At 42.9% G+C, this 27,514-nt stretch overlaps 1 protein-coding gene across 1 annotated transcript in view; it reads left to right on the top strand.

Moving 5' to 3' along the window:
* Window positions 1–3,709: 3,709 nt before the first annotated feature.
* col27a1a (collagen, type XXVII, alpha 1a) overlaps window positions 3,710–27,514 on the top strand; it is a 282,454-nt gene continuing 258,649 nt past the window's right edge. Inside the window, exons 1-4 of the mRNA XM_036977752.1 lie at window positions 3,710–4,260; window positions 9,677–9,747; window positions 19,870–21,338; window positions 26,955–27,008. Coding sequence (XP_036833647.1) covers window positions 4,208–4,260; window positions 9,677–9,747; window positions 19,870–21,338; window positions 26,955–27,008 — 1,647 coding nt within the window. The 5' untranslated portion in view covers window positions 3,710–4,207. The remainder of the gene's footprint in view (window positions 4,261–9,676; window positions 9,748–19,869; window positions 21,339–26,954; window positions 27,009–27,514) is intronic.

Here is a 27,514-nt window from a genome sequence, read left to right as displayed (position 1 = left end):
ACTACCGTTCGAAAGTTTGGGGTCACTTAGAAATGTCCTTGTTTTCCATGAAAACATACATGAAATTAGTTGCAAAATGAATAGGAAATATAGTAAAGGCATTGCCAAGGTTATTAATAATGATTTTCAATTGAAATAATAATTGTGTCCTTCAAACTTAGCTTTCGTCAAAGAATCCTCCATGTGCAGCAATTACAGCCTTGCAGAACTTTGGCATTCTATTCAATTTGTTGAGGTAATCTGAAGAGATTTCACCCCATGCTTACTGAAGCACATCCCACAAGTTGGATTGGCTTGATGGGTACATCTTATGTACCATACGGTCAAGCTGCTCCCATAACAGCTCAATAGGGTTGAGATCCGGTGACTGTGCTGGCCACTCCATTATAGACAGAATACCAGCTGACTGCTTCTTCGCCAAATAGTTGTTGCATAGTTTGGAGCTGTGCTTTTGGTCATTGTCCTGTTGTAGGAAGAAATTGGCTCCAATTAAGGGCTGTCCACAGGGTCTGGCATGGCGTTGCAAAATGGAGTGATAGCCTTCCTTCAAGATTCCTTTTACCCTTTAGAAATCTCCCACTTTACCACCACCAAAGCACCCCCAGACCATCACATTGCCTCCACCATGCTTTACAGGTGGCATCAAAAGCACTCCTCTAGCATCTTTTCTGCATCTCACGAATGTTCTTCTTTGTGATCAGAACACCTCAAACTTATATTTGTCTGTCCATAACACCTCTTTCCAATCTTCCTCTGTCCTGTGTCTGTGTTCTTTTGCCCATCTTAATATTTTATTTTTATTGGCCAGTCTAAGATGTGGCTTTTTCTCTGCAACTCTACCTAGAAGGCCAGCACCCCAGAGTCGCCTCTTCACTGTTGGCGTTGAGACTGGTGTTTTGCGGGTACTATTACATGAAGCTGCCAGTTGAGGACTTGTCTGTTTCTCAAACTAGACACTCTAATGTACTTGTCCTCTTGCTTAGTTGTGCACCGGGGCCTCCCACTCCTCTTTCTATTCTGGTTAGAGCCAGTTTGCGCTGTTCTGTGACAGGAGTAGTACACAGTGTTGAAGTGATCTTCAGTTTCTTGTCATTTTCTGCATTGAATAGCCTTCATTTCTCAGAACAAGAATATACTGACTAGTTTCAGAAGAAAGGTCTTTGTTTCCGGCCATTTTGAGCCTTTAATCAAACCCACAAATGCTGATGCTCCAGATACTCAACTAGTCTAAAGAAGGCCAGTTTTATTGCTTCTCTAATCAGAACAGCAGTTTTCAGCTGTGCTAACATAACTGCAAAAGTTTTTTTTAGGATCAATTAGCCTTTTAAAATTATAAACTTGGATTAGCTAACACAACGTGCCATTGGAACACAGGAGTGATGCTTATGATAATGAGCTTTGTACGCTTATGCAGATATTCCATTAAAAATCTGCCGTTTCCAGCTACAATAGTAATTTACAACATTAACAATGTCTACACTGGATTTCTGATCAATTTGATGTTATTTTAATGGACAAGAAAATGTGCTTTTCTTTCAAAAACAAGATATTTCTAAGTGACCCTAAACTTTTTGAACGGTAGTGCACATTGTAATATTGTTGTATTATACATTTTGTATAGTAGATATGTAGTGGTGTAATAATGTTATATGATGTACTGTTTTATCTTTTTTTACGTGTGATGTAAGTCCCTTAATGCTGCCTTGGCATCAGCCAACGGGGATCTCTCATAAATACAAATACAAACATGTTGAAGGTAAACAGTTAAATAAATGTTGACTTTGACACCACACGTGAGAGGATGGTTACACAATATTCCTGAGTAATTAAAATTACTTATGAGATAGTGAGAAATATAAATCTTGGCGAAATGAAAGTTGAGGTGAAACCGTGTAACTTCTTTTTACATTGTTCAACAGGAACACCTATGTAAGAGGATGGTTACCTGATTCATATGTGTGAACAAAGCCAAAGGGTGAAAAGTTCTCAGAGCAGACACGTCAGTGTTTCAATGTTATAGAAGGGTTATTTGGATATGAGTGTGTACCTTTTTTCCTCAAATATCTCAACCCAGCTAGCACAGTGGATCTGGACCGATTCCGGCTGAAAGTAGGGGCACTCGGCTAAGAGTCAGACTCGGCCGACGTCATGTGGCCCAAGTCTGTGCTGCTTTTGGCAGTATTACTTATGGCTAGGATGCGGGGATTGAGCTCTGGCCGATTCCGGTGTGAGTTATCTGGCCCAAATGTATTACTTGGGGCTCGGGCCGATTGGGACTTCTCTCTAGCAGATGATTACACTTTATATAATTAACCTTTCATTATTTATTTTTCATATTTTCTCATTGTTTCTGTGATCAAAAAATACAATTAACATTTAACTTAAATTCTTTAAGAGTCCTGTGTATTATTTTAGTATTTTGATAGATTATGCAAGGCAATTGATAAGCATTAAAAACTTTGTGGCAGGAGCCTCCCGAGTGGCGCAGTGGTCTAAGACACTGCATAGCAGTGCAAACTGCGTTGCTCCAGACGCTGGTTTGAGACTCGTGTCGGCTGCGACTGGGAGACCCATGAGGCGATGCACAATTGGCCCAGCGTCGTCCAATTTAGGGGAGGGTTTGCCCGGTCCGGGATGTCCTTGTCCCATTAGCGACTCCTCCTTCTGGCGGGATTCTGGTTAGACGCCGGCAAAGTCGGCTGAATGCCGGTAGACGGAAATGCCCCGATGTACCTGGGCCGATTCTGGGCAATCATTCATTTTGATTCCGGGCCGAGTCCGACACATGATTCCGGGCCGATTCAATCAGTTCCGGCACCCCGGAAGAGGGCCGATCCAATCAGTTCCGGCCGATTCCTCATTGCTAGCTGGGAAATATTGCAGCTGCTGTATGGCTTTTCATATACTACAATATGGCTCAATCATGCTTGTTTAAACACCATTGATTCACCTTTTTTTTGTTGCTTTGTTAAGTAGGCCTAATGGCATTCCCATTATCCAAGATACTGACCATTAAAGATGCACTATGCAAAAATCTCTCCGTCATTTCCCGGTTGCTAAAATGCTAATAGTTCACATCATTTAAATGTATGTAACAAAACAAGCAGGTGTAGTGTAGATAAATATTGTACCATCTAAACCGCTGTGAAATATATTTTCCATAACCAAAAATGTTGTATTTTCAGCTGTTTGAAGCTCATGTACATCACTGAAAGTAAAAGATACAAAAATTTAACTTAAGACCAGGAAGCATATCAATAGCACACATATAACAGATATTCTGCTTCTTAGACTTGCTTTCAATGAGAATGACAGTTTTATATTTGGATTTAGTGGGGTCACTCAAAAACGTACAAATTGCAGCTTTAAGTTATCAGGTCTATCTCAAAGGTTCTTGCTCGTGTTTATACAAGGGTGGCTTGTAAGACACACCTGCCAAGTTTGCTGTAACATCTGTGAAAACTAGAATGCGGGGAGGTTTTGTGAAACAAGTTAATTAAGAGTCACATGCTAATGCAGGAAATACCTATGCTCTAGGCCTTCATCATAAGCAATGATCATCTGTTAGACATGCTACATTAATTCAAATAAACCAGTTAAATAAACGTTCTAGTGCATAAAGATCCCGTTGAGCCTATTTTCATAACATTGTAGATAATAAATATACGCACCTTCTCAAATACGGCCGTCGATTATTTCAATGGTCATTTTAACAGGACAGTTTCCCGATTAAGCGGGTTCGTGTGGCCACCCCCTGGAGGCTTCGTGTAGTTGCCTAGCGCAACCGCTGGGTTTGTAACCCCGACTAGGTTTGTAACCCGACACCCTGTGCTGCGGTCACCCACAGAGAGGCTGTTTAAAAAGGAAAAGGATGAGTTCTCCGCTCCTGACTCGGTAACCCCCTCAAGAACTAAACATTTCCTTTCTGATTCAACGTCCCTCATTACGGATCGGCATAAATGAATGAACCACGGGGAATATCGGAAGAAAGTCACCCTGGAAAGTTTCCTGTCAAACTGCTCTCTGGCTGACTACAGTCATTTATGTTGGTCTTGATAGGCAAATCAATAGAAGAGCTTTCCATTGGAACTTTATTGCAAGCTTCTCAAATGTGTTAGAGGACAACCGGTGCGTTCTATTCCCTTGCAAAGGAGTCACGCTGTGATTAACAGATCAGGTTTTTGACTGCCAGGACAAATGAATACAAATGAATCTAGGGATCCGAAGGAGAGATTGCAGAACCTCTCATCTCGACACAAAGTAAGTATTTCTATACTGGATGTTTTTTTGCGATGGGATCAGAGGTTGATGGAGTCACTCACACACTTGCATATGCAGCCTAATTGAAGTAGACCTGACTGATAGTTACGATGTGATTTTGAATGCAGATGTTCAGTTATCCTAGCCTATATACACTGAGTGTACAGAACATTAAGAACACCTTCCTAATATTGAGTTGCACCCCCGTTTGCCCTCAGAACAGCCTAAATTATTTCGGGGTATGGACTCTACAAGGTGTCGAAAGCGTTCCATAGGGATGCTGGCTCAAATTGGCTGAATGTCCTTTGGGTTGTGGACCATTCTTGATACACACAGGAAACTATTGACTGTGAAAACCCCAGGAACATTGCAGTTCTTGACACACTTAAACCCACCTACTACCATACCCCGTACAAAGGCACTTCAATATTTGGTCTTGCCTATTCACACTAAGAATGGCACACATACACAATCCATGTCTCAAGGATTAAAAATACTTATTTAACCCGTCTCCTCCACCTTCACCTTCACCTGGTCATTTGGCAGACGCTCTTATCCAGAGCATTTAGGATTAAGTGCCTTGGGCAGATCGACTGATTTGTCACCTACTCAGCTCGGAGGTTCGAACTAGCGACTTTTCCGTTTACTGCCCTAACCTTCTTGGTATGTGTTCTACCTGCCGGCTGACAATGGTCCAGCATCCTGTCACAACCGATGTTCATTTGTGGCAGGTTTACAGTTGCCTAGAGTCTGAAATATCCCGAAGCTGTTTGTATTAAGCTCCAGAGAAAGTTACTGATTCAGTTGGAACAGGATCTACTTTGTAACCTTTTCGAATGTGATTTAACAATAGGCTAATTTAGGTCGAATATGCAGTCAAGCAATGGTTTTAGGAGAATACCGTTGAGGGCAAAAAGTGAGAAGATGCATATGCTACTATATGCCTACTGTAGGTTTTTTTATTCGTTTGAGAAATGTTTTTTATTCGTTTGAGAAATGAACTCAAATACATTTGCTGTGTTATCTTTGGAATGCACGGCGCTCTCATCAAAAGCTGTAACTTTCTCAGCGCAAAGTGCGCGTACAATTAAGCATATTAAATTCCCCCGGCGACTGAAAACGAACGTCTTTTGTCTAAAAGTGGCAGTATTTAGAAGGCCATGTGACATTCGTTTTCACCTAGCCGAAGCCTCTGAAGTGTTGACCATTCCAGGGACTTTTCGTCGTTTTGTTTTGCAACACTGTAAAGAGTTCAAGTGATAAGGTATTAAACCGGGTCGTTTTGGTGAAGGATGAACTGTTGTAAGAAATCACACTGCATAATGAAGTACTAACGATGGACCCGGATAATGACCGCACTCCACACTTAAACCAGCTTGGAGTCCGCGGGTGAGTTGTGTGAACAGCTATCTCTCAGTCTTATCGAAGAGGGAGATTCTGTGAAGTGATTTGTCAACTTTTGAGTTCCATCTGTTTTTGGTTATCGTCAGTCCATTATCCGTCTCCAAACAAGCAACTTGTTGTTATATCTGTCTCTTTCATGTTGTTTGTTTGTCAACTTTTCATTTTCATAAAGGAGGCTAAATACGCTTTCATTTTTTCATAGGTCATACTATTCATATTTTATCAGATGACTTTCACTATCAAATAGCCTACCATTTTACCATTTCGTATATGAAAGGAATATCCCAAAATCTTATTACCCCCAATGAATGAACAAGTCTGTTAATCAATAAAAGGAGGAGGGAAGGAAGGGAAGAGCAAGGAAGTAGATCAAGGAATGTCCAGTGCCTCAATTCATGTCCTGACAAAATTGATGTCCACAGCCAGTCAATGTTAGGCTATCTACTCTTCAAAATAAACAGCTAGGTTTTCAAAGTGATACATCATAATTTCACTGGTGTTCAACTGATGACAATAAACAGCATAACCTATTTAGTTAACAATATTGGCAAAAAAAAAAAATATCTGGATATTATCAAAGTTCAATCAAATGTGTATATGTGTTGAGACCAGATGGATAGAACTCTCACAGAGAGAGGGGAGAGAGAGAGAAATACATATAGAAAGAGAGAAATACAAATTGGGAAAAAAAGAGAGGACAGAGATAGATGGTGAAGGTAATAAAGGACAGAGAGTGTGAGGATAGGACAGAGGTCAGTGGAACCACAAAGGTCGAAGGCATGCAGAAAAGTAGAGGAAGATGAGCCCTACACACAGACTACAAAATGAGAAACAGAGCTTTAGTATAATGGCATTTTTAAATCAGACAAGCTGCCTGGTAAATTGATTGTAATGGTCACTCAGAAGCTCCAGGCATCATTGAGGTTTCAACATCTGAACAGTTGGGGGCTTTGGCATGACTTTAGGATGTCAAAGGGGGCAATAAATAATAGACCATTTCCGATTGTGCATCTCTTACATAAGGGAAGATGTCGAGAGTTTGTCATGTTGTTATTGTAAAAGAGAACTTGTTCTCAATTACTTACCTGATTTAAAAAAAGGCCAAATCAAAACAAGTATGCCAAAGAATTTACATTTGACATTTTAGTAATTTAGCAGCCACACTTATCCAGAGCAACTACATTCATCTTAAGTTAGTACATTCATCTTAAGATAGCTAGGTAGGACAACCACATTTCACAGGCATATACAGTAGAGAAAAGTTTTCTTCAATATCGTAGCCATAAGTAGAGTCAGAGCTGCGGGGAGGGTGACGACGAGGATTATTTAAGATACTGTTTGAAGAGGTAGATTTTCTGATGTTTTCGGAAGCTGGATCCACCATTGGGACAGGGTGAGAGGGCCATGAGACCTGAGGTGGTAGAATGGAGTGCTCAGGTTGGGGTGTAGGGTTTGAGTATAGCCTGAAGGTAGGGAGGGACAGTGTCTCTTGCTGTTCCGTAGGTAAGCACCATGGTCTTGTAGTGGATGCGAGCTTCGACTGGAAGCCAGTGGAGTGTCTTGAGAGAACTTGGGAAGGTTGAAAACCTTGCGGGCTGCTGTGTTCTGGATAAGTCGCAGTGGTTTGATTAAACAAGTGGGGAGCCCAACCAACAGCGATTTGCAGTAGTCCAGACTGGAGAGGACAAGTGCCTGGATTAGAACCTGTGCCGCTTCCTGTGTGAGGTAGGGTCGTACTCTACCGATGTTGTAGAGAATGAACCTGCAGGAGGGGGTCACTGCTTTGATGTTTTCAGAAAACGACAGGGTGTTGTCCAGGGTCACGCTAAGGTTCTTTTCACTCTGGGAGGGCAACACTGAGGAGTTGTCAACCAGGATGGAGAGGTCTTTGAGAGGGCAGGCATTCCTACTCAACTGTATACTTTTGCTCACTGGGAGACAACCAATGGTTCTTGCAGTGCAGGTCTAACAGAAACAGTAGATCCATGAAGTGAGTTCTGACTGAGGGTTGTGCTGACTAGTATTTTATGCTTTCTTGTTCTTTTGGCCCTGTATTTTGAAGACTCAACTTGCTTGCAAATCTCTCAGCTGTAAAGTCAGCCCTGGTGTTGCAGTGTGAAACCGCCAAAGACAGGATATATGCAGACGTAAGACGTATTTACACTGTATGCCGAAACTGTCTCCTGTAGGTTCATCTTCACATTACAGGAGACCACGGAGCTCCAACAACCTGTCACACAGCCCCGTCTGAACTAAACCATCAAGGCTGCAACTTTTGCCTATTAAAAAGCAGTGTTGTTTCCAAACGAATAGAATCCAATTGTCCAGCAAACCCACATAACCCAGACCTGCCACAGAGCCCGTCATACAAGCATCAGTATCTCCCCTAACCAAACCACCTTTAGGATACAGGTTACACACACACACACACACACACACACACACACACACACACACACACACACACACACACACACACACACACACACACACACACATACACACACACACACACACACACACACACACATACACACACACACACACACACACACACACACACACACACACACACACACACACACAGACACACACAACCAGCTGTTAAGAGTGGTGTCGGGTTGGTGATGATCGCACTCCGCTGCATTACTTACTGTGACATCAGACCGTGGTTTCAGAGCATTCTCTGGTTCTCCAGGTTGTTATTTGCTAAAGCAGAATGACTTTGTTCAGACTGGGGAAGGGGAGGGGTTAACCACAACCACAGCTGCTTTAGACATTTCCTCCAGTGTCTCTCAATGTCTTCCGATGGTAATAACCAAAGTGACAGCTCCTTTCCTCCTGTTACAGGATCCCCTATTCACCCAAATCAAATCACATTTTATTGATCTGATACACGTGGTTATCAGATGTTAATGTGAGTGTAGCGAAATGTTTGTGCTTCTAATTCCAACCATGCAGTAATATCTAACAAATAATCTAACAATTCCACAACAACTACCTTGTACACACAAGTCTAAGGGGTGGAATAAGAATATGTACATATAAATATATGGATGAGCGATGACCGAGCGGCATAGGCAAGATACAATAGATGGTATAAAATACAGTATATACATATGTGATGAGTAATATAAAATATGTGAACCTTATTAAAGTGCCATTATTAAAGTGACTAGTGATCCATTTATTAAGGTGGCCAATGATTTCGAGTTTGTATGTAGGCAGCAGCCTCTCTGTGTTATTGATGGCTGTTTAACAGTCTGATGACCTTGAGATAGAAGCTGTTTTTCAGTCTCTCGGTCCCAGCTTTGATGCACCTATACTGACTGACCTCACCTTCTGGAGCTACCAGTCCAACTGTCATTCACTCACCTCACCCCTCTTGGGACACCAAACTGAAATAGAAAACAGACTGAAACAGGGAGGGACTACCTGGACCATTATGAAACGTTTATTGTAGCTTTCAATTGCTAAATTATTTGAAGGTTTTCCATTGCGTGGCCTAGTGAACTCGATCCTGGTCAGCCCCTGTAGTGTGGTGAGAGGAACATGTTCACTGGAGGCTGCTGCTGGGTGTTAGAGACTAAGCTACCTTTAACGTGAAATAGTTCTGCAGAGAACTTTATTGCAATTCTTTATGATGATGATAATTATGATTATGATGGAGAGAGTAATTAAATGACAGACTGTGATTGGGTTGTTGTTGTTTTGGGGTATGTTCTGACCAAGATTTAAGCTTTTGATTTCACCTGACGTCCCCATAATGCAGTAACACTCATAAGTCTTTCTCATGTCATGCTCATACATCCCATCTGAAAATTCAACTTACCATTGATATCAACTACAATGATATAAAGGGAAGTATAGTGTCTCATGAAAGGTCCATTTTTCAATATAATAAAAATGCATTTTGGGCCTTAAGATTTATAAGTTGTTTACTGAGCCAACCTAGCTGTAACATGAATTGCTGTAGAGTGTTTCTAACCAGCCTCTCCTTTCTTCCTCACAGGAGAGTCCTATTGCTCTGTACAGTTTTATATTGTACTTGCTACCTGGGACTTGCACAAGTACACTCTGAAGGTAAGACATTACTTCCTTCTGGCATTAATTTATTTTATTTTCCACCCTGGTTTCACAGTCCCTATTTAATAGCGGAAAAGCAGTAAAACAGATTGGATTGGAGTTATATTGTGCTCATAGCACAAGCCTGTAAACATGCTGTATGGGATTTGGACATTTCCATGGCAATGTGTGTAGAGCTCAAACGGCTCATTAAGGTGTGATGGCTCTTGTGAGGTTTGCGGCTTTCCAAAGACACAAATGAACACAATTGACACAATTCCAATAACTGCTCTGGTTCAAATTAACATTATTTTGTACTATTTTGGAGTAATGAGGCCCTGAATTAATTCATTATGTGGAATTGAATTAGAAGAGAAGAGGCATAGGCCATAGGGGGCAATTCCGACCCGAGTTAAAGGCGCACAAATGGAACATAATTCCCTTCTTCTGTACTTTTCTCTATGCGTATTATGACCTTGAACTTATGCATGAGAATTGCCTGCTATTTACCCGCTATTTGTTCTGGGTGGAAATCTAAGAAATTAAGGTGTGGCGGAGGTGTGTCTACAGATATGTCGTATTCAGACCATGACTTAATTCCACTACCTTTACATGCGAGGAGACCACGAATAAGGTTGTGTGAACATGCGGGAAAAGTGGAAAAAGCATCTACTTTATTTTTTCTGATAGAAAAAAACAGCATTCTCCATGCACTGTAATTTATAAATTGATAAGAGCTAGGTAAATGAGTAACTCATTTGGAGAAGGGGATTGAGAAGGATCCCTAGAGATGAATGTGAAACCAGTCATATGGAAGCAAACTGAAAATCAAATCAACATGACATGTATTGAGGCCCCCTTTCTACAGTTAAGTAGTATATAAATAACTGTACCATTATTAATTGTGTGCCCTCATCATTTGCGTGGATGACATTTGGAGACGCAAGCTATAGGATTCTGTCGGGCTGAACCTGTTTATGCTCTTTTCTCCGTTATATTTTACATTTTGTGTCATGTTAAATATTAGCCACTATTGGGAGCCACCGTCAGTAATACCCACATACATTTATAACTCTCACTTTAGTGTGCAAAAAATTGGGACATGTAGCCTATTTGAATCATTATGGAACCACACGTAGCAGGTTTAACATGGACCTTAGTGCACGGTTCACGACGACTGGACAGTTCCATGATTAGTGAGGATTAAGGTAGATTTATAGGGCTATTGTTCAACCCTTTATTGTACACTTTTTTACACCTTCTAATATTTAATGGATTGAACTTGATTATGGCAACTTTCAGGATAAATCATACAGGCTCTCCAAACCTGTTTTTTAAATGAAAAATACATACTTTCCTTACCCCAAAATTTGCCTAAGTAATCTACAAAATCAGAGTATTTTTTTTATCTACCAGTTAGAGTTCAATCGGAGACGAATATGCACATATTTAGTTGGCTTTCTTTTGTTGATCCCTATATTATGAACCTGTTTTTTTATGTATTCTAGTCTGTCGACAAAATTGGAGTTAAAGGTACACCGTTTTTAAAGGGATGGCTTAAGATACATTTACTGAAAACCCTGAATTGAAACTCCACGAGAAAATCTGTTGGCCAGTAAGTGGGAGGGTTTTCAATGTCCGTTACGCACCTGCAGAAAGTAAGTCTAAATATTAACTTATGAGAAGTGCGCAGGAAAGGCGTGCGTAGGAAAGGTCATCATTTCCTAAATCGGAGTCGGGCAGGGATACCAGAAAGGCTGTGAACTCCAACCAGGTGCTAAACACAAACTGTATGGCTGCGTCTCTGGCTCCCAATTCCCTATGGAGTGCACTACTACTGACTGCATGTTTGGTTTCTGTCTTAGAGCAGAGACACACCAATCAACCCAAACCAGTCAGTGTTAGTCCCATCGCCTGCAGTCCCCATGGTGTATTCCAGGGACCACCTGCCGGGTGGTTGCGAGCGGGGGCCAATTTTTTACATTGAACATATTATTATTATTATTATTATCATTATCTTTATTTGAACAGACGCAATATACAACAAAACATAAGTCTCAGTACAATTGATAAAAATGCCTTGGACTAGATTTAGCCAACAGCTAATTTCCATCTGCAGTCCCCAGGCAGGTGAACATATAAACAAAAAAAAACATTTACGAGCAGACAACATACAGATATCAAACATATTTAAAATAAAATAAGAAAAGAATAGTACAAAAAACAGAGGTCAGGACATACAGATATGTTTCCACACAGAAGTCAAGACATTGCACATAATAATTATCGGACAAATTGTTATTGGACCTATGAGTTGTAAAAACACATAGTAAAAAACATTAACAAAAACAAACAGCAACAAAACAAATTCATAAGTGGCTACAAACCTGCTGTTCTTTTAACCAATGTTTAACTTTTGGTGTAAAAGCAGTGGTGTAAAGTACTTAAGTAAAAATATTGTAAAGTAATACTTAAGTTATTTTTGGGGGTGTCTGTACATTACTTTACTATTTATACTTCACTATGTTCCTAAAGAAAATAATATACTTTTTACTCCATACATTTTACCTGACACCCAAAAGTGCTAGTTACATTTTGAATGCTTAGCAGGACAGGAAATGGTCTAATTCACACACTTATAAAGAGAACATCCCTGGACATCCCTACTGCCTCTGATCTGGCGGACTCACTAAACACATGCCTAGTTTGTAAATTATGTCTGAGTGTTGGAGCCTGCCCATAAATTACATTTTTTTTAAATAAAAATGGTGCCGCTGGCTTTGCTTAATAGAAGGAATATGAAATGATTTATACTTTTACTTTTGATACTTAATTATATTTTAGCAATTACATTTACCTTAGATACTTAAGTATATTTAGAACCAAATAATTCTAGACTTTTATTCAAGTAGTATTTTACTGGGGGAATTGTACTTTTACTTGAATAACTTTCTATTAAGGTATCTATAATTTTACTCAAGTATGACAATTGGGTACTTTTTCCACCACTGTGTAAAAGCACTGACATTAGCCACACATTTGAAGTTTTCAGGAAGTTGGCTCCAGTTGTAAAAATGCAGATTGGGCAACAGCTGTTCTACACACTGGAACTCTACAGTTTGCATTAATTGCTCCCCTAGTGTGCGACCATATAGATAGTAAAGTAGTTGTAGTCACTTGACTTGTTGTGGAGCAAGTCCATGTACATGTTTAAAAAGCAGTTTTACATTTGAAAGTATACAAAAACATCCAAAACGTAACAAATTGTGTTTCTTTAGAATTAAACAGTGGTAATAAGTATTAGTTTTTTGATTTTTAAAAAATTCAATGCACGCTTGTACAGAGATTGCAATGGTTTCTTGTGTTTTTCTTGTAATGCAATAAGACATGTGAGAAAAATATCATAGCATATATATAAACCTTAGCAGCATTAGTGTTAAGACAGTTTATTATCTAAATGTCACAGTATTGACCAACTTAGTCAGTTTAGAGTCTAATACCACACCCATGTACTTATACTGAACAAAAATATTAAACACAACATGCAACAATTTCACCAATTTTACTGAGTTATAGTTCATATAAGGAAATCTTGTCAATTGAAATACAATCAATAGGCCCTAATCTATGGATTTCACATGACTGGGTAGGGGCGCAACCTTGGGTGGGCCTGGGAGGGAGGGCATAGGCCTACCCACTTGGGAGCCAGGCCCAGCCAATGAGAGTGAGTTTTATCCCCCCAAAAAGGGCTTTATTATAGACAGAAATACTTTTCAGTTTGGCCTCCCAAGTGGCTCTGCGTTCAAAAGCACTGCATCGCAGTGGCATCACTACAGACCCGGGTTTGATCCCAGGCTTACATTTTTTAAATAACCATACAACTCAGTTTCATCAGCTGTCTGGGTGGCTGGTCTCAGACCATCCCGCAGGTGAAGAAGAAGGATGTGGGGGTCCTGGGCTGGTGTGGTTACACATGGTCTGCGGTTGTGAGGCCAGTTGGACATACTGACAAATTCTCTAAAAAGACGTTGGAGGTGGCTTATCTTCTTATGGCTGCCATCCCGTTAAAGGGATAATTGTCATCAACAACCGCTGAATTGCATAGCGTCACATTCAAACAATATTATTAACATTTTTATATTAATGAAAGTTTATGAGGGTTTTATAAACAAAAAGAGTGCAATTGATCAGTCTACGAAACTCAGAAGAGGGCCAGCCTACTTTTTGATACAGAATGCAGTGTTGTGTACTGAACCTATCGCCCTTAGTAAAGCGTATTGCGCTATGATAACATGTGTCCAATTGCATCAATACAGTGTTTAAAGATAAGCTTAAGCGTAAAGGCCCTTAGACGGACCTTTGTGGAACCCCCATTGTACAGTTGCCAGACAATGACACTTTCTGATTGATGCTAACACACTGGATTCTGTCATATAAATATGAATGCATCAATTTTAAAGCATTGCTAGTTTAGAGAGTAGAATTCTGTGATTTTACAGTATCAACTGCTTTTTGCAAATCTAAAAACATCCTATCACTCCCCCTTTCAATTGAACCTTCTCCAAAAAATAGCTGTTCACTGACTCAGTAAAACGGTTAGCTCTGAAGCCAAATTGCATGGGGTGTAATGAGAAATAACTAGTATTCAAGTGATCAGTCAATCGCTCAGCAACTACCCTCTTCGCAGTCTTGGGAAAATACGTATTGGTCTATAATTATTGACCATAAAATAATCTCCAGACTTGAATATGAGGGTAAGAACAGACTTCCATCCCTTAGGGAAGATACATTGGTTAATGGAAAAATTTATCAAATGTATAGTGAACAAAAATATAAATGCAACATGCAAAGTGTTGGTCCCATGTTTAATGAGCTGGCTCCCAACTGTGCCCTCTCAGGCCCACCCATGGTTGCGACCCTGCCCTGTCGTGTGAAATCCATAGATTATGGCCTAAGGAATTTATTCTATTGACTGATTTCCTTATATGAACTCTAACTCAGTAAAATCATTGACATTGTTGAATGTTGCATTTATATTTTTGTTCACTATTTTATTGGTGATGTTAAAATACATTTTGTGTTTTAATTTTAAAAAATGATCAAAACCATTATCTCTCGTGGACAGACTGCGTAAACATAAATGGTACCTTAGATCTGTCATGAAAATGAGCCACATTAGTTCCGGTGCTTTGGAAATCACAATTTCAAATAAAATCAATAAAATCAAATCAAACTTTATTTGTCACATGCGCCAAATACAAGTTTAGACCTTACCATGAAATTCTTACTTACAAAATTAAACTAAAGTAAAAAATAATAAAAAGTAACACAATAAAATAACAATAACAAGGCTATATACAGGGTGCCGAAACCGAGTCAGTGTGCGGAGGTACAGGTTAGTTGAGGTCATTTGTACATGTAGGTTGGGGTGAAGAGACTATGCATAGATATTAAAGCGAGTAGCAGCAGTGTACAAAACAAATGCAGAGGGGGGGGGGGGGGGGGGGGGGTGTCAACGTAAATAGTCCGGTGGCCATTTGATTAATTGTTCAACAGCCTTATGGCTTGGGGGTAGAAGCTAGAGTTGGCGCTCCGGTACTGCTTGCCGTGCGGTAGCAGAGAAAACAGTCTATGACTTGGGTGACTGGAGTCTCTAACAATTTAATGGGCTTTCCTCTGACAGCGCCTATTATAGCGCCTTGCGGTCAGATGCTGAGCAGTTGCCATACCAGCCGGTGATGCAACCGGTCAGGATGCTCTCGATGGTGCAGCTGTAGAACTTTTTGAGGATCTGGGAACCCATGCCAAATCTTTTCAGTCTCCTGAGGGGGAAAAGGTTTTGTCGTAACCTCTTCACGACTGTCTTTTTGTGTTTGGACCATGATAGTTTGTTAGTGATGTGGACAGTAAGGAACTTGAAACTCTCGACCAGCTCCACTAAAGCCCCGTTGATGTTAATGGGGGCCTGTTCGGCCTGCCGTTTCCTGTCGTCCACGATCAACTCCTTCGTCTTGCTCACATTGAGGGATAAGTTGTTGTCCTGGCACCACACTGCCAGTTCTCTGAACTCCTCCCTATAGACTGTCTCATCGTTGATGATGGTGTTGGAGTCGTGTTTGGCCACACAGCCGTAGGTGAACAGGGAGTACAGGAGGGGACTAAGTACACACCCCTGAGGGGCCCCAGTGTTGAGGATCAACGTGGCAGACGTGTTGTTGCCTAACCTAACCTAACCTGGTGGCGGCCCGTCAGTAAGTCCAGGATCCAGTTGCAGAGGGAGGTGTTTAGTCCCAGGGCAATATGTTGTTGAACGCTGTGCTGTTCATTGACTACAGCTTTCTCACATAGGTGTTCCTTTTGTCCAGGTGGGAAAGGGCAGTGTGGAGTGTGATTGAGATTGCGTCATATGTGGATCTTTTGGGACGGTATGCAAATTGGGTAATCGGGAGGATGCTGTTGATGTGATTCATGACCAGCCTTTCAAAGCCCTTTATGACTACCGACATGAGTGCTACGGGGTGGTAATAATTTAGTCATGTTACCTTCGCTTCCTTGGGCACAGGGACTATGGTGTTCTGCTTGAAACATGTAGGTATTACAAACTCGTTCAGGAAGAGGTTGAAAATGTCAGTGAAGACACTTGCCAGTTGGTCCGCGCATGCTTTGAGTACTTGTCCTGGTAATCCGTCTGACCCCACGGCTTTGTGAATGTTGACCTGGGATTTCTTATAAGGGTCTGGATTAGTGACCCGCTCCTTAAAAGCGGCAGCTCTAGCCTTTAGCTCGATGTGGATGTTTCCTGTAATCCATGGCTTCTGGTTTGGATATGTACATATGGTCACTGTGGGGACAACGTCATCGATGCACTTATTGATGAAGCCGATGACTGAGGTGGTATACTCCTCAATGCCATTCAATGAATCCCAGAAGATATTCCAGTCTGTGCTAGCAAAACAGTCCTGTAGCGTAGCATCCGCGTCATCTGACCACTTCTGTATCTCTGTGTGTGGTGTAAAGGTGGTGTAGAGTTTTTTTTCCTCTGGTTGCACATGTGACATCCTGACAAAAATTTGGTAAAACTGATATAAGGTTGCCTGGATTAATGTCCCCGGCCACTAGGACCGCTGCTTCTGGATGAGCATTTCTTGTTTGCTTATGGCCTTATAGAGTTGGTTGAGTACGGTCTTTGTACCAGCATTGGTCTGTGGTGGTAAATAGACGGCTATAAATAATATAGATGAGAACTCTTGGTTGAAAGTGTGGTCTACAGCTTACCATAAGGTACTCTACCTCAGGCGAACAATACCTTGAGACTTCTTTAATATTAGACATCACGCACCAGCTGTTATTGACAAATAGACACACCCCCTCACCCCTCGTCTTACCAGACGTAGCATCTCTGTTCTGCTTTTCATGGAAAAATCCACCAGCTCTATTTTATCCGTGTCGCCTCACAAGTCCTCAACTGGCAGCTTCATTAAATAGTACCCGCAAAACACCAGTCTCAACATCAACAGTGAAGAGGCGACTCCGGGATGCTGGCCTTCTAGGCAGAGTTGCAAAGAAAAAGCCATATCTCAGACTGGCTAATAAAAATATTAAGATGTGCAAAATGACACAGACACTGGACAGAGGAACTCTGCCTAGAAGGCCAGTATGAGTCGCCTCTTCACTGTTGATGTTGAGACTGGTGTTTTGCGGGTACTATTTAACTAAGCTGCCCGTTAAGGATTTGTGAGGCGACACGCATAAAATAGAGCTGGCGGGCTTTTGTTTCTGGACATTTTTAGCCTGTAAATATTGAGCCACAAATGATGATTCTCCAGATAGTCAACTAGTCAAAATTCTACCTCCCGTCTCATGAGCTCTATCTTGTATCCTGCTGGCACTGTATAAATACTGTACTAGCAGACCCACTCCAAAAAGAAAATCCCTTTTTCAGGGCCCTGTCTTCCAAAGATAATTCACAGATCTTCATTATAAAGGGTTTAAACACTGTTTCCCATGCTTGTTCAATGGCCCATAAACATTTAATGAACATGCACCTGTGGAACGGTCGTTAAGACACTAACAGCTTACAGACGATAGGCAATTAAGGTCACAGTTATGAAAAGTTAGGACACTAAAGAGGCCTTTCTACTGACTGAAAAACAACAAAAGAAAGATGCCCAGGGTCCCTGCCTCATCTGCGTGAACGTGCCTTGGGCATGCTGCAAGGAGGCATGACGACTGCAGATGTGGCCAGGGAAATAAATTGCAATGTCTGTACTGTGAGACAGCGCTACAGGGAGACAGGACAGACAGCTGATTGTCCTCGCAGTGGCAGACCACGTATAACAACACCTGCACAGGATTGGTACATCCGAACATTACACCTGTTACACCAGGAACGCACAATCCCTCCATCGGGGCTCAGACTGCCCGCAATAGGCTGAGAGAGGCTGGAATGAGGGCTTGTAAAGGCCTGTTGTAAGGCAGGTCCTCACCAGACACCATATGCAACAATGTCGCATATGGGCACAAACCCACCGTCGCTGGACCAGATAGGACTGGCAAAAGGTGCTCTAAACTGACGAGTCGCGGTTTTGTCTCACCAGGGGTGATGGTCAGATTCGTATTTATCATAGAAGAATGAGTGTTACACCGAGGCCTGTGGTATAGAGCGGGATCAATTTGGAGGTGGAGGGTCCATCATGGTCTGGGGCGGTGTGTCACAGCATCATCGGACTGAGCTTGTTGTCATTGCAGGCGATCTCAACGCTGTGCGTTACAGGGTAGACATCCTCCTCCCTCATGTGGTACCCTTCCTGCAGGCTCATCCGGACCCTCCAGCATGACAATGCCACCAGCCATACTGCTCGTTCTGTGCGTGATTTCCTGAAGGGAATGTCAGTGTTCTGTAATGGCCAGCGAAGAGCCCGGATCTCAATCCCATTGAGCACTCCTGGGACCTGTTGGATCGGAGGGTGAGGGCTAGGGCCATTCCCCCCAAGTAATTGCAGGTGCCTTGGTGGGAGAGTGGGGTAACATATCTCACAGCAAGAACTGGCAAATCTGGTGCGGAGGAGATGCACTGCAGCACTTAATGCAGCTGGTGGCTACACCAGATACTGGCTGTTACTTTAGATTTTGATCCCCCACCTCCTTTGTTCAGAGACACATTATTCAATTTCTGTTAGTCACATGTCTGTGGAACTTGTTCAGTTTATGTCTCAGTTGATGAATCTTATTATGTTCATACAAATATTTACACATGTTAAGTTTGATGAAACTAAACGCAGTTGACAGTGAGAGGATGTTTATTTTTTGCTGAGTTTAGTTTGTTGAGTGCAGTCTTAGTGCCAGCATCGGTTTGTGGTGGTAAGCAGACAGCTACGAAAAAAATATAGATGAAACCTCTTGGTAAATAGTATGGTCTATAGCTTAGCAGGAGGCATTCGAACTCAGGCAAGCAGAACCTCGAGACTTCCTTAATATTAGAGATTGCGCACCAGCTGTTGATCACAAAGAGACTCACACTCCCGCCCTTCAGTTGATGAGACGCTGCCATTCTGTTCTGTCGATGCATAGAAAAACAGCTAGATTTATATTAACCATGTCCTCGTACAGCCACTACTCAGTCAAGCATAGGATATTACGGTTCCCATTTATAAGATCGTCTCAAACAGAGCCCATGTAGTTTGTTTTCCAGTGTTTGTACATTCACCAATAGAACAGAGGGTAGAGGCATTTTATTTACTCGTCGCCGTAGTTTCATCAGGGTGCCCCCAAGTTGGCCTCTATATATTGCTTTTCCTCTTCCGGGTGCCTTAGATTAGGACCTGGTCTCAGGTCAGCAGTATGTTCTGCGTGAGCTGAGTTATTGAAGTAGACTTCTTCCTCCAAATCAAGGTTAGTGATCACTGTTCTGATGTCCAGAAGATCTTTTCGGTCATAGGAAACGATGACGGAATCATTATGTATAAAAACAGTTAAAATCAGTGCAAAAAACCCACAAAATAGTATAACTGGTCAGCAGCCCGTAAAACGGTTACTCCCAGTGCCATTCTTCCTTCACAGTATGTGTGTCTCTCTGTGTGTGTGTGTGTGTGCGCGTGTGCGTGGCCACTCTGATCATACACCTGTCCTGTTTTCTTGCAGATGTGGACATCCTCCAGAGGCTGGGGCTCACGGGAGAGAAGCCATCATGCTCCATCTGTCCAGGGATCATTCCGTTCCGATCGGGAGTCATCCTCACCCAACAGGCACGTGTGGAGGCCCCTGCCCGCTCAGTCATACCACCGTCCTACTGGCCCAACCTGGCGCTGCTTCTGAGTGTGCGTTCCCACCGTGTCAACAACGCCTTCCTCTTCACCGTGCTCACCGGCCATCGCCGGCTCCTGCTAGGCCTGCAGCTGACCCCGGGGCAGCTTGTCCTCCACACAGGGCCCAAGAGCGCCGTCCCACTCCACTACGACCTCCGCGATGGCCAGTGGCACCATCTGGCTCTGGACATCCGTGACCAAAGGGTGACTCTATACTCTGCCTGTGGGAAGCAGAGCGTTCACGCAGACTTGACTTCGGTAGACAGAGAAGACCTGGACCCTGAGAGCTCCTTCCTGCTCGGGAAGATGGGCCAGGGCTCGGTGCAGTTCGAGGGTGCCATTTGCCAGTTTGACCTGATCCCCTCCTCCCAGGCAGCTCACAACTACTGCAGGTACATTAAGAAACAGTGCATGGAGGGTGACACCTACAGGCCAAACATAGCGCCCCTCTTAACCCGAGACCCCAACATCACGGCCAGCCTGGCCCTGCTAGCTCCCTCCGAGCTGAACAGGAAGCCCATGGTCATGAACCTAGCAAGGAGCGCCACTGCAGCTGCCTCTGCTGTTAGGCATGTGGTGCCGGCCATCCTGCTAAAGCCCACCCCTAGGACCACTCCTTCTCCCCTGCCTGGTACTGTGATGTTACTCATGACAGGGCCTAGGCTAGCCTTCCCGACCAAGGCCCAGAGCAAGACCATTACAGCACCACTCTGGAATGGAGTCGCCCCTCCCTCCTCCCCCAAAACCTCCCCCATCACTCAGAAATCCCCCAAGCCCACCCATATCAAGCCCGCCAATGTCAAGCCCACCCCTGTCAAGCCCACCCCTCCCAAGCCCACCCCTGCCAAGCCCATCCTAGCCAAGCCCATCCTAGCCAAGCCCACCTCTCGCTGCAGCAGCAGCCCCAAGAAGACCACCTTGGGGCTCGAGGCAAAGCAGAAACCCTCTTTCACTGCTGCGGCTAAGCCTACCAAGAAGAAGCCAGACTCTGCCCTTCTAGCCCAGGGGGCAGTCAGCCCTGGGCCAAAGAAACTACTACAGAAACCACAGCCTACAGCACCCAAAATGACAATAGCCCAGCCTACACTCACAGTCACTCGCCAATCCAAAGCCACCAATGCACCTGCCAATCCAAAGCTATCGAAAGCCACCAATGCACTTGTCACCCAACGGACCACCAAACCCACCTATGCACCCTTTAATTTCCCCGCCACGGGCTGGTGGCAGACGTACGATGTGGAGCCGACCCATTTTTCTCTACTTTTGCCAGGACCCCAAGGGCTAAAGGGTGAACCAGGCCTTGCGGTAAGAGCCTCTTAATACTCTTTCCTGCCAACTGGGAATGCATAAGAGATTGTATTTAGCGCACAAAGGCTGTGTACATATGTGTTTTCATGTGTGCATGAGTGAGTATGTGCGAGGTGGAAGTGTGTGGCAGGTTGAGTTATTAAATTCACTGGAGTGGTGAAAGTAGAGCATATGTGAGTCCTGTCTTCCTCATCCTACTCCCGTCCCCTCTTACTCTCTCTCCCAGACTCTATTCCAGTCTGATTACAGACCTCTATCCCTCCTCACTGTGAACAATCGAGGCTCAGTGACGTTCCGCTGAGGGAATATGGGGGGAACACAGCCTCTTCAAAGCTCTGCCAGCCCAGGTATAGAAAGTGGGGAGGAGGACAGGAGGGCTGGGTCTGTGATCAGAGAACCCTTCAGTATATATATCACCAGATGTCTACAGTGGAAAGTGGGGGTGGGGGGAGAAAGGAGGATGACAAAAGAGAGAAAGAGAGACAGAGATGGTGATGGAGAGAGAACATTGTACATGGTTCACAAAGTTTCTTTGTTCAAATGTCTCTCCTTTTTCTCAGTTTGTTTGTCTTTACTGTCCTCTTCTGATTTTCAAAACACAACAACATCAAATGTATATCTGTTGGTACATACAGAGTACAAAGCATGTCAGTGTCCTTGTTTGAAGTGAAAGGCTGCTAGGGTTTAGCTTTGGGTAGTGGGGCAAGCTAGCTGGAGTCATATTGCCACTGCAGGCTAAAGGTCACTGCAAGGTTCACTCCATCGATCGACATGCTTGCATGTGCATGGATGGAGCTGGATTTTTGGGGGCAGACTGCACCTTTGTCCACATCGTTGTTGCGCTCCACCCAGAGTGGAGCAAGTCTGATTTGAGTAGTGTCTATCCACCAGGGGGAGCCAGAGTATCTTACCAAGCAAAATTAGCCTTGTGTAGTGTTTATCCACTAAGGGGAGCCAGAGTAGCTTACCAAGCAAGATGAGCCATGTGTAGTGTATATCCACTAATGGGAGCCAGAGTAGCTTACCAAGCAAGAGGAGCCTTGTGTAGTGTATATCCACTAGGGGGAACCAGAGTAGCTTACCAAGCAAGATGGGCCTTGTGGAGTGTATATCCACTAGGGGGAGCTAGAGTAGCTTACCAAGCAAGAGGAGCCTTGTGTAGTCTATATCCACTATGAGGAACAAGAGTAGCTTACCAAGCAAGAGGAGCCTTGTGTAGTGGATATCCACTAGTGGGAGCCAGAGTAGAGTTTTAGCCAGTTTTAGAGAACTCCTTTGGATTCCTTGCTGCAAGATGGAGGATCCTGGGACGAGTCAATGAGGTTGGTCCAGGGCAAGCTGAGACCATTGTGAAGGCCTGCGTGGCCCTCTACAACTACCTTTGCATCACAGACACTGACAACAGAGTCATCAACACGGTACACCCACCCCACGTTTGTTGACCACTCCACACCCATTGGGGACCTGTGCCCAGGAGAGTGAAGGCAGGTGGTACAAAAGGACACCAGCTTCCTGGACCCAAGGAACATGTTGGCAGACGGCAACCAGAGTTGCTAAAGACGTGTCCAACAACCTCAAGGAGTACTTCCTCACACCAGCTGGTAGAGTGTCTTTCCAGGATGCTGCCATCACACGTGACACCCTACAGTAAATATGTTCTCTTTCTCTGGGAGATTACTGTTTATACAGTATGTCATGTTGTGAGCTACTGTTTTTCTTATTCACACATTACAAATCACAATAAAGATTACCGTAATGACAGTCACTTCATCCTCATGTTGTTTTAGTTTGTCATATACAGTATATTAAGACTAGATCCTCAAGACAGTAACCTAATCTACATTACCATGTAAAGCCTTGTGTAATGTGTAGTGGGAACCTTCCTACCATGGTACATTGGTGAGAATGACTGTCCAGCTGTAGGCAATAAGAAATGACTCCCAAGACATTAACCTAATTTAAATAGCTAATTTACAAAGCAGTACAAGTTTACTGAGTGACTGATACAGAACAGTCATATTTTATGCCACAAGTATAAATAATCAGACAAAGACATTTGCAGACCTTTTGCTAGATATTTTTCACCAGGTGACGATCACAAAAGGAAATACCACAGGAGGAAAATAGTGCAATTAAGAAATCATCTGAACCAACATCTGCACAAATGTGTTTAGCACACAACACAGGGTCAAGAGATGAGGCAGAGGTAGATGGAGTGTCAGGGCAGAGAGTGAAGGTGCGCCTTGAAGCGTTGGATGTTGGTGAGAAGGGCAGGGGACAGTATGAGCCAGGCCAGGAAGAAGATGTACCAAGGGGTGATGAACCATCTGTCAGGGCTCAGCTCTGTCTCTGTGCTTTCCCCAACACCATGCCTTTCCAACACCTACAAGCAGATGGCGAATTATTTTGAATACCTTGCAAGCAATCTTAAAACATCTCCATGGGCTCCTTTTGAGTTTAATGTTCACTCAATAGAATTGATTTAATAAACATCTCAATCTAAGTAGCACATACACACCACAGTGTGTAAGGCTATTTTATCATTAGAAAACCCTTTTGTAATTATGTTAGCACAGCTGAAAAGTGTTTGTTCTGATTAAAGAAGCAATAAAACTGGACTTCTTCAGACTAGTTGAGTATCTGGAGCATCATCATTTGTGGGTTCGAGTACAGGCTGAAAATGGCCAGGAAAAAAAAAACTTTCTTCTGAAACTCGTCAGTCTATTCTTGTTCAGAGAAATTAAGTCTATTTCAAGTGAGAAATTACCAAGACACTGAAGATCTCGTACAACGCTGTGTACTACTCCCTTCACAGAACAGTGCAAACTGGCCCTAACCAGAATAGAAAGAGGAGTGGCGGCAGCTTCAATAAATTGTACCCACAAAACACCAGTCAAAGCGAAGAGGCGATTCCGGGATGCTTGCCACCTAGGCACATTCGCAAAGAAAAAGCCATATCTCAGATTGGCCAATAAAAATAAAGGATTATGATGGGCAAAAGAACACAAACACGGGACAGAGGAACTCTGCCGAGAAGGCTAGCATCCCGGAGTCGCCTCTTCGCTGTTGATGTTGAGACTGGTGTTTTGCGACAACAACCTCTCCCTCAACGTGATCAAGACTCTGGAGATTATTGTGGATTAAAGGAAAAGGAGGGCTGAGCACGCCCCCATTCACATCGATGGGGCTGTAGTGGAGCAGGTCGAGAGTTGTGTTCACATCCCCAACAAACTAACATGGTCCAAGCACACCAAGACAGTCGTGAAGAGGGCAGAACAAAACCTATTACCCCTCAGGAGACTGAAAAGATTTGGCTTCGGTCCTCAGATCCTCAAAAGGTTCTCTACAGCTGCACCGTCGAGAGCATCCTAACGGTTTGCATCACTGACGTTTTTTTGTTGGTATTTTTCTTAACACTGCATTGTTGGTTAAGAGCTTGTTAGTAAGCATTTCACTGGTGTACAAATGTCAGAGAGAACTCCCATTTGTTTCTGTAAAATATATCACTGTTTCTCCTAGAACTGGATTGTCCTCCATTAATTGTAAGTCAACTAACTAGTTTGATTACTTTGTTTTGTTGTTGTTGTTTTGTTGTTGTATTTGGCAAATAACATTTGATTTGATTTTGATATGTGATTGTCCCACTTTGCTGTCTTAAGAACACACTAACTGTAAGACACTCTAGATATGAGCATCTGCTAAATGACTAATATGTAAGGGGTTTCTACCTGGAACCATAAGGGTTCTTCATAGGGTTATCCTATTGGGACAGCCAGAGAACACTTTTCTAAGAGTTCATAGCACCTACCGCTTTTTGGGAGCCTGGTTAGAGCCAGGATGGTCTATAGCCTAATTAAAGTTAAGCTGTAGGATACATGGGTCATGTTCAGTGGAAACCAAACAGGAGAAACACATGGTACACATGGCTGGAGGTTTATGCTGTTTTTGGCCAGTCATCAGGCAGTGTAGTGGTCACCCTCTTATTTTTCACTTCTCTTTTTCCTCTTTTATGTTGAAAGTAAAATAAATGACCATGGGCCTAGTTTGATAAATTGAACACGTTGGGAGTGAAGCAGGAAATGTTCTGGTGCTTTTAGTGTTTCCTGCCCCCTGTACATACACAGATGCACGCACACACACAAACACACGTGACCCACCGTCCTCTTATGAGCTGTACCAGTTTGGGATTTAGTTACATTACAGGAAAGGTGGTGTTTTTTAATTCATCTCCATTCAACCCAGATTCAGATTGAACTTGTTGAGTACCGTGTTAGTAGTGTGTGTGTGTGTGTGTGTGTAATCCAGACGTTAAAGATAGTTATTCGCTGTTGATATAGTTTAAAACCCTCTTAAAGAAGCATACGGGTATATAGAATAGGGTAAAAGTATACAGTACCAGTCAAAAGTTTGGACACACCTAGTCATTCAAGGTTTTTCTTTGTTTGTACTATTTTCTACATTGTATAATAATAGTGAAGATATCAAAACTATGAAATAACACATATGGAATCATGTAATATCCAAAAAGGTATAATATATTATATATTTGAGATTCTTCAAAGTAGCCAGCCTTTGCCTTGCTGACAGCTTTGCACACTCTAGGCATTCTCTCAATCAGCTTCATGAGGTAGTCAACTGGAATGCATTTCAATTAACAAGTGTGCCTTGTTAAAAGTTAATTTTTGGAATTTCTTTCCTTAATGCATTTGAGCCAATCAGTTGTGACAAGGTAGGGGTGGTACACAGAAGATAGCCCTATTTGGTAAAAGACCAAGTCCATATTATGGTTAGAACAGCTCAAATAATAAAAGAGAAACAACAGTCCATCATTACTTTAAGACATGAATGTCAGTCAATCTGGAAAATTCCGAGAAATTTCAAGTCGCAAAAACAATAAAGCACTATGAAGAAACTGGCTCTCATGAGGACCGCCACAGGAAAGGAAGACGCAGAGTTACCTCTGATGAGGAGGATAAATTCATTAGAGTTAACTGCACCTCAGATCGCAAATAACTCCTTCACAGAGTTCAAGTAACAGACACATCTCAACATAACTGTTCCGAGGAGACTGCATGAATCAGGCCTTCGTGGTCAATTTGCTGCAAAGAAACCACTACTAAAAGGACACCAATAAGAAGAAGAGGCTTGCTTGGGCCAAGAAACACAAGCAAAGGACATTAGACCGGTGGAAATCTTTCCTTTGGTCTGATGAACTCAAATTTGAGACTTGATTCCAACTGCCGTGTCTTTGTGAGACGCAGAGTAGGTGAACAGATTTTCGTATGTGTGGTTTCCACCGTGAAGCATGGAGTAGGAGGTGTGAAAGTGTGGGGGCCAACAAGTGCTCAGCATATGTGTTAACTCCTTCAAGACAGTTGGAAATTCATTCCTCATGAAGCTGGTTGAGAGAATGCCAAGAGTGTGCAAAGCTGGCTACTTTGGGTGGCTACTTTGACTAACTTTTTTGGTTGCTACATGATTCCATATGTGTTATTTCATAGTTTTGACGTCTTCACTATTATTCTACAATGTAAAAATAAAGAAAAACCTTTGAATGAGTAGGTGCGTTTAAAAAGAAAACTGAATGTGTGTGCTTTTTCTCCCACCTTACAGGGCCGTCCAGGACCACCAGGGAAGTCAGGCACACCAGGGAAGAGGGGTCCTCAGGTAAGCCTCTATTTCATCTCCCTGTTCCCAGTGTTGTTTGTTTGTTTGATTGTCTGTCTCCTCCCCTCTGTTAGCCAAGCTGTTTCACCTCTCTCCTTATACATCCCCTCTACCTCTCTTCCCCTCTCCCCCCTCCATCCCCAGGCCTGCTAACCTAACATAGAAATACCAGATCTCAGATCTCTGCTCTGAAATAGAGTTCTGTGGGTGTAGCGATGGAACTGGTCAAATAAGATATGTTGACTAGTCAAATCAAATCAATATTCCTTGGCTTACTGTGTGCATTAGTATCTGCTCGGCTGAAGGCTGTTTAACGTGGTCTGTTATGACGGTTGCTGCCACTGCATCAGAGGTCCAAACAAACACACACTAATCACCCCCCCCCCAGGGAGGTAAAGGGGCTCTGCTACTCAGACACACCACCACACCCTTTGTATGCATTGCAGTCAGATTGACCCTAATAAGTGTAGGGCTGAGAGCGTTGACCTCCAGGCATAAACAGGGCA

Source organism: Oncorhynchus mykiss, chromosome 5 (genome assembly GCF_013265735.2).
Source record: "Oncorhynchus mykiss isolate Arlee chromosome 5, USDA_OmykA_1.1, whole genome shotgun sequence".
In the NCBI taxonomy this organism is placed as follows: domain Eukaryota; kingdom Metazoa; phylum Chordata; class Actinopteri; order Salmoniformes; family Salmonidae; genus Oncorhynchus; species Oncorhynchus mykiss.
This window is presented reverse-complemented; position numbering and strand designations above follow the sequence as displayed.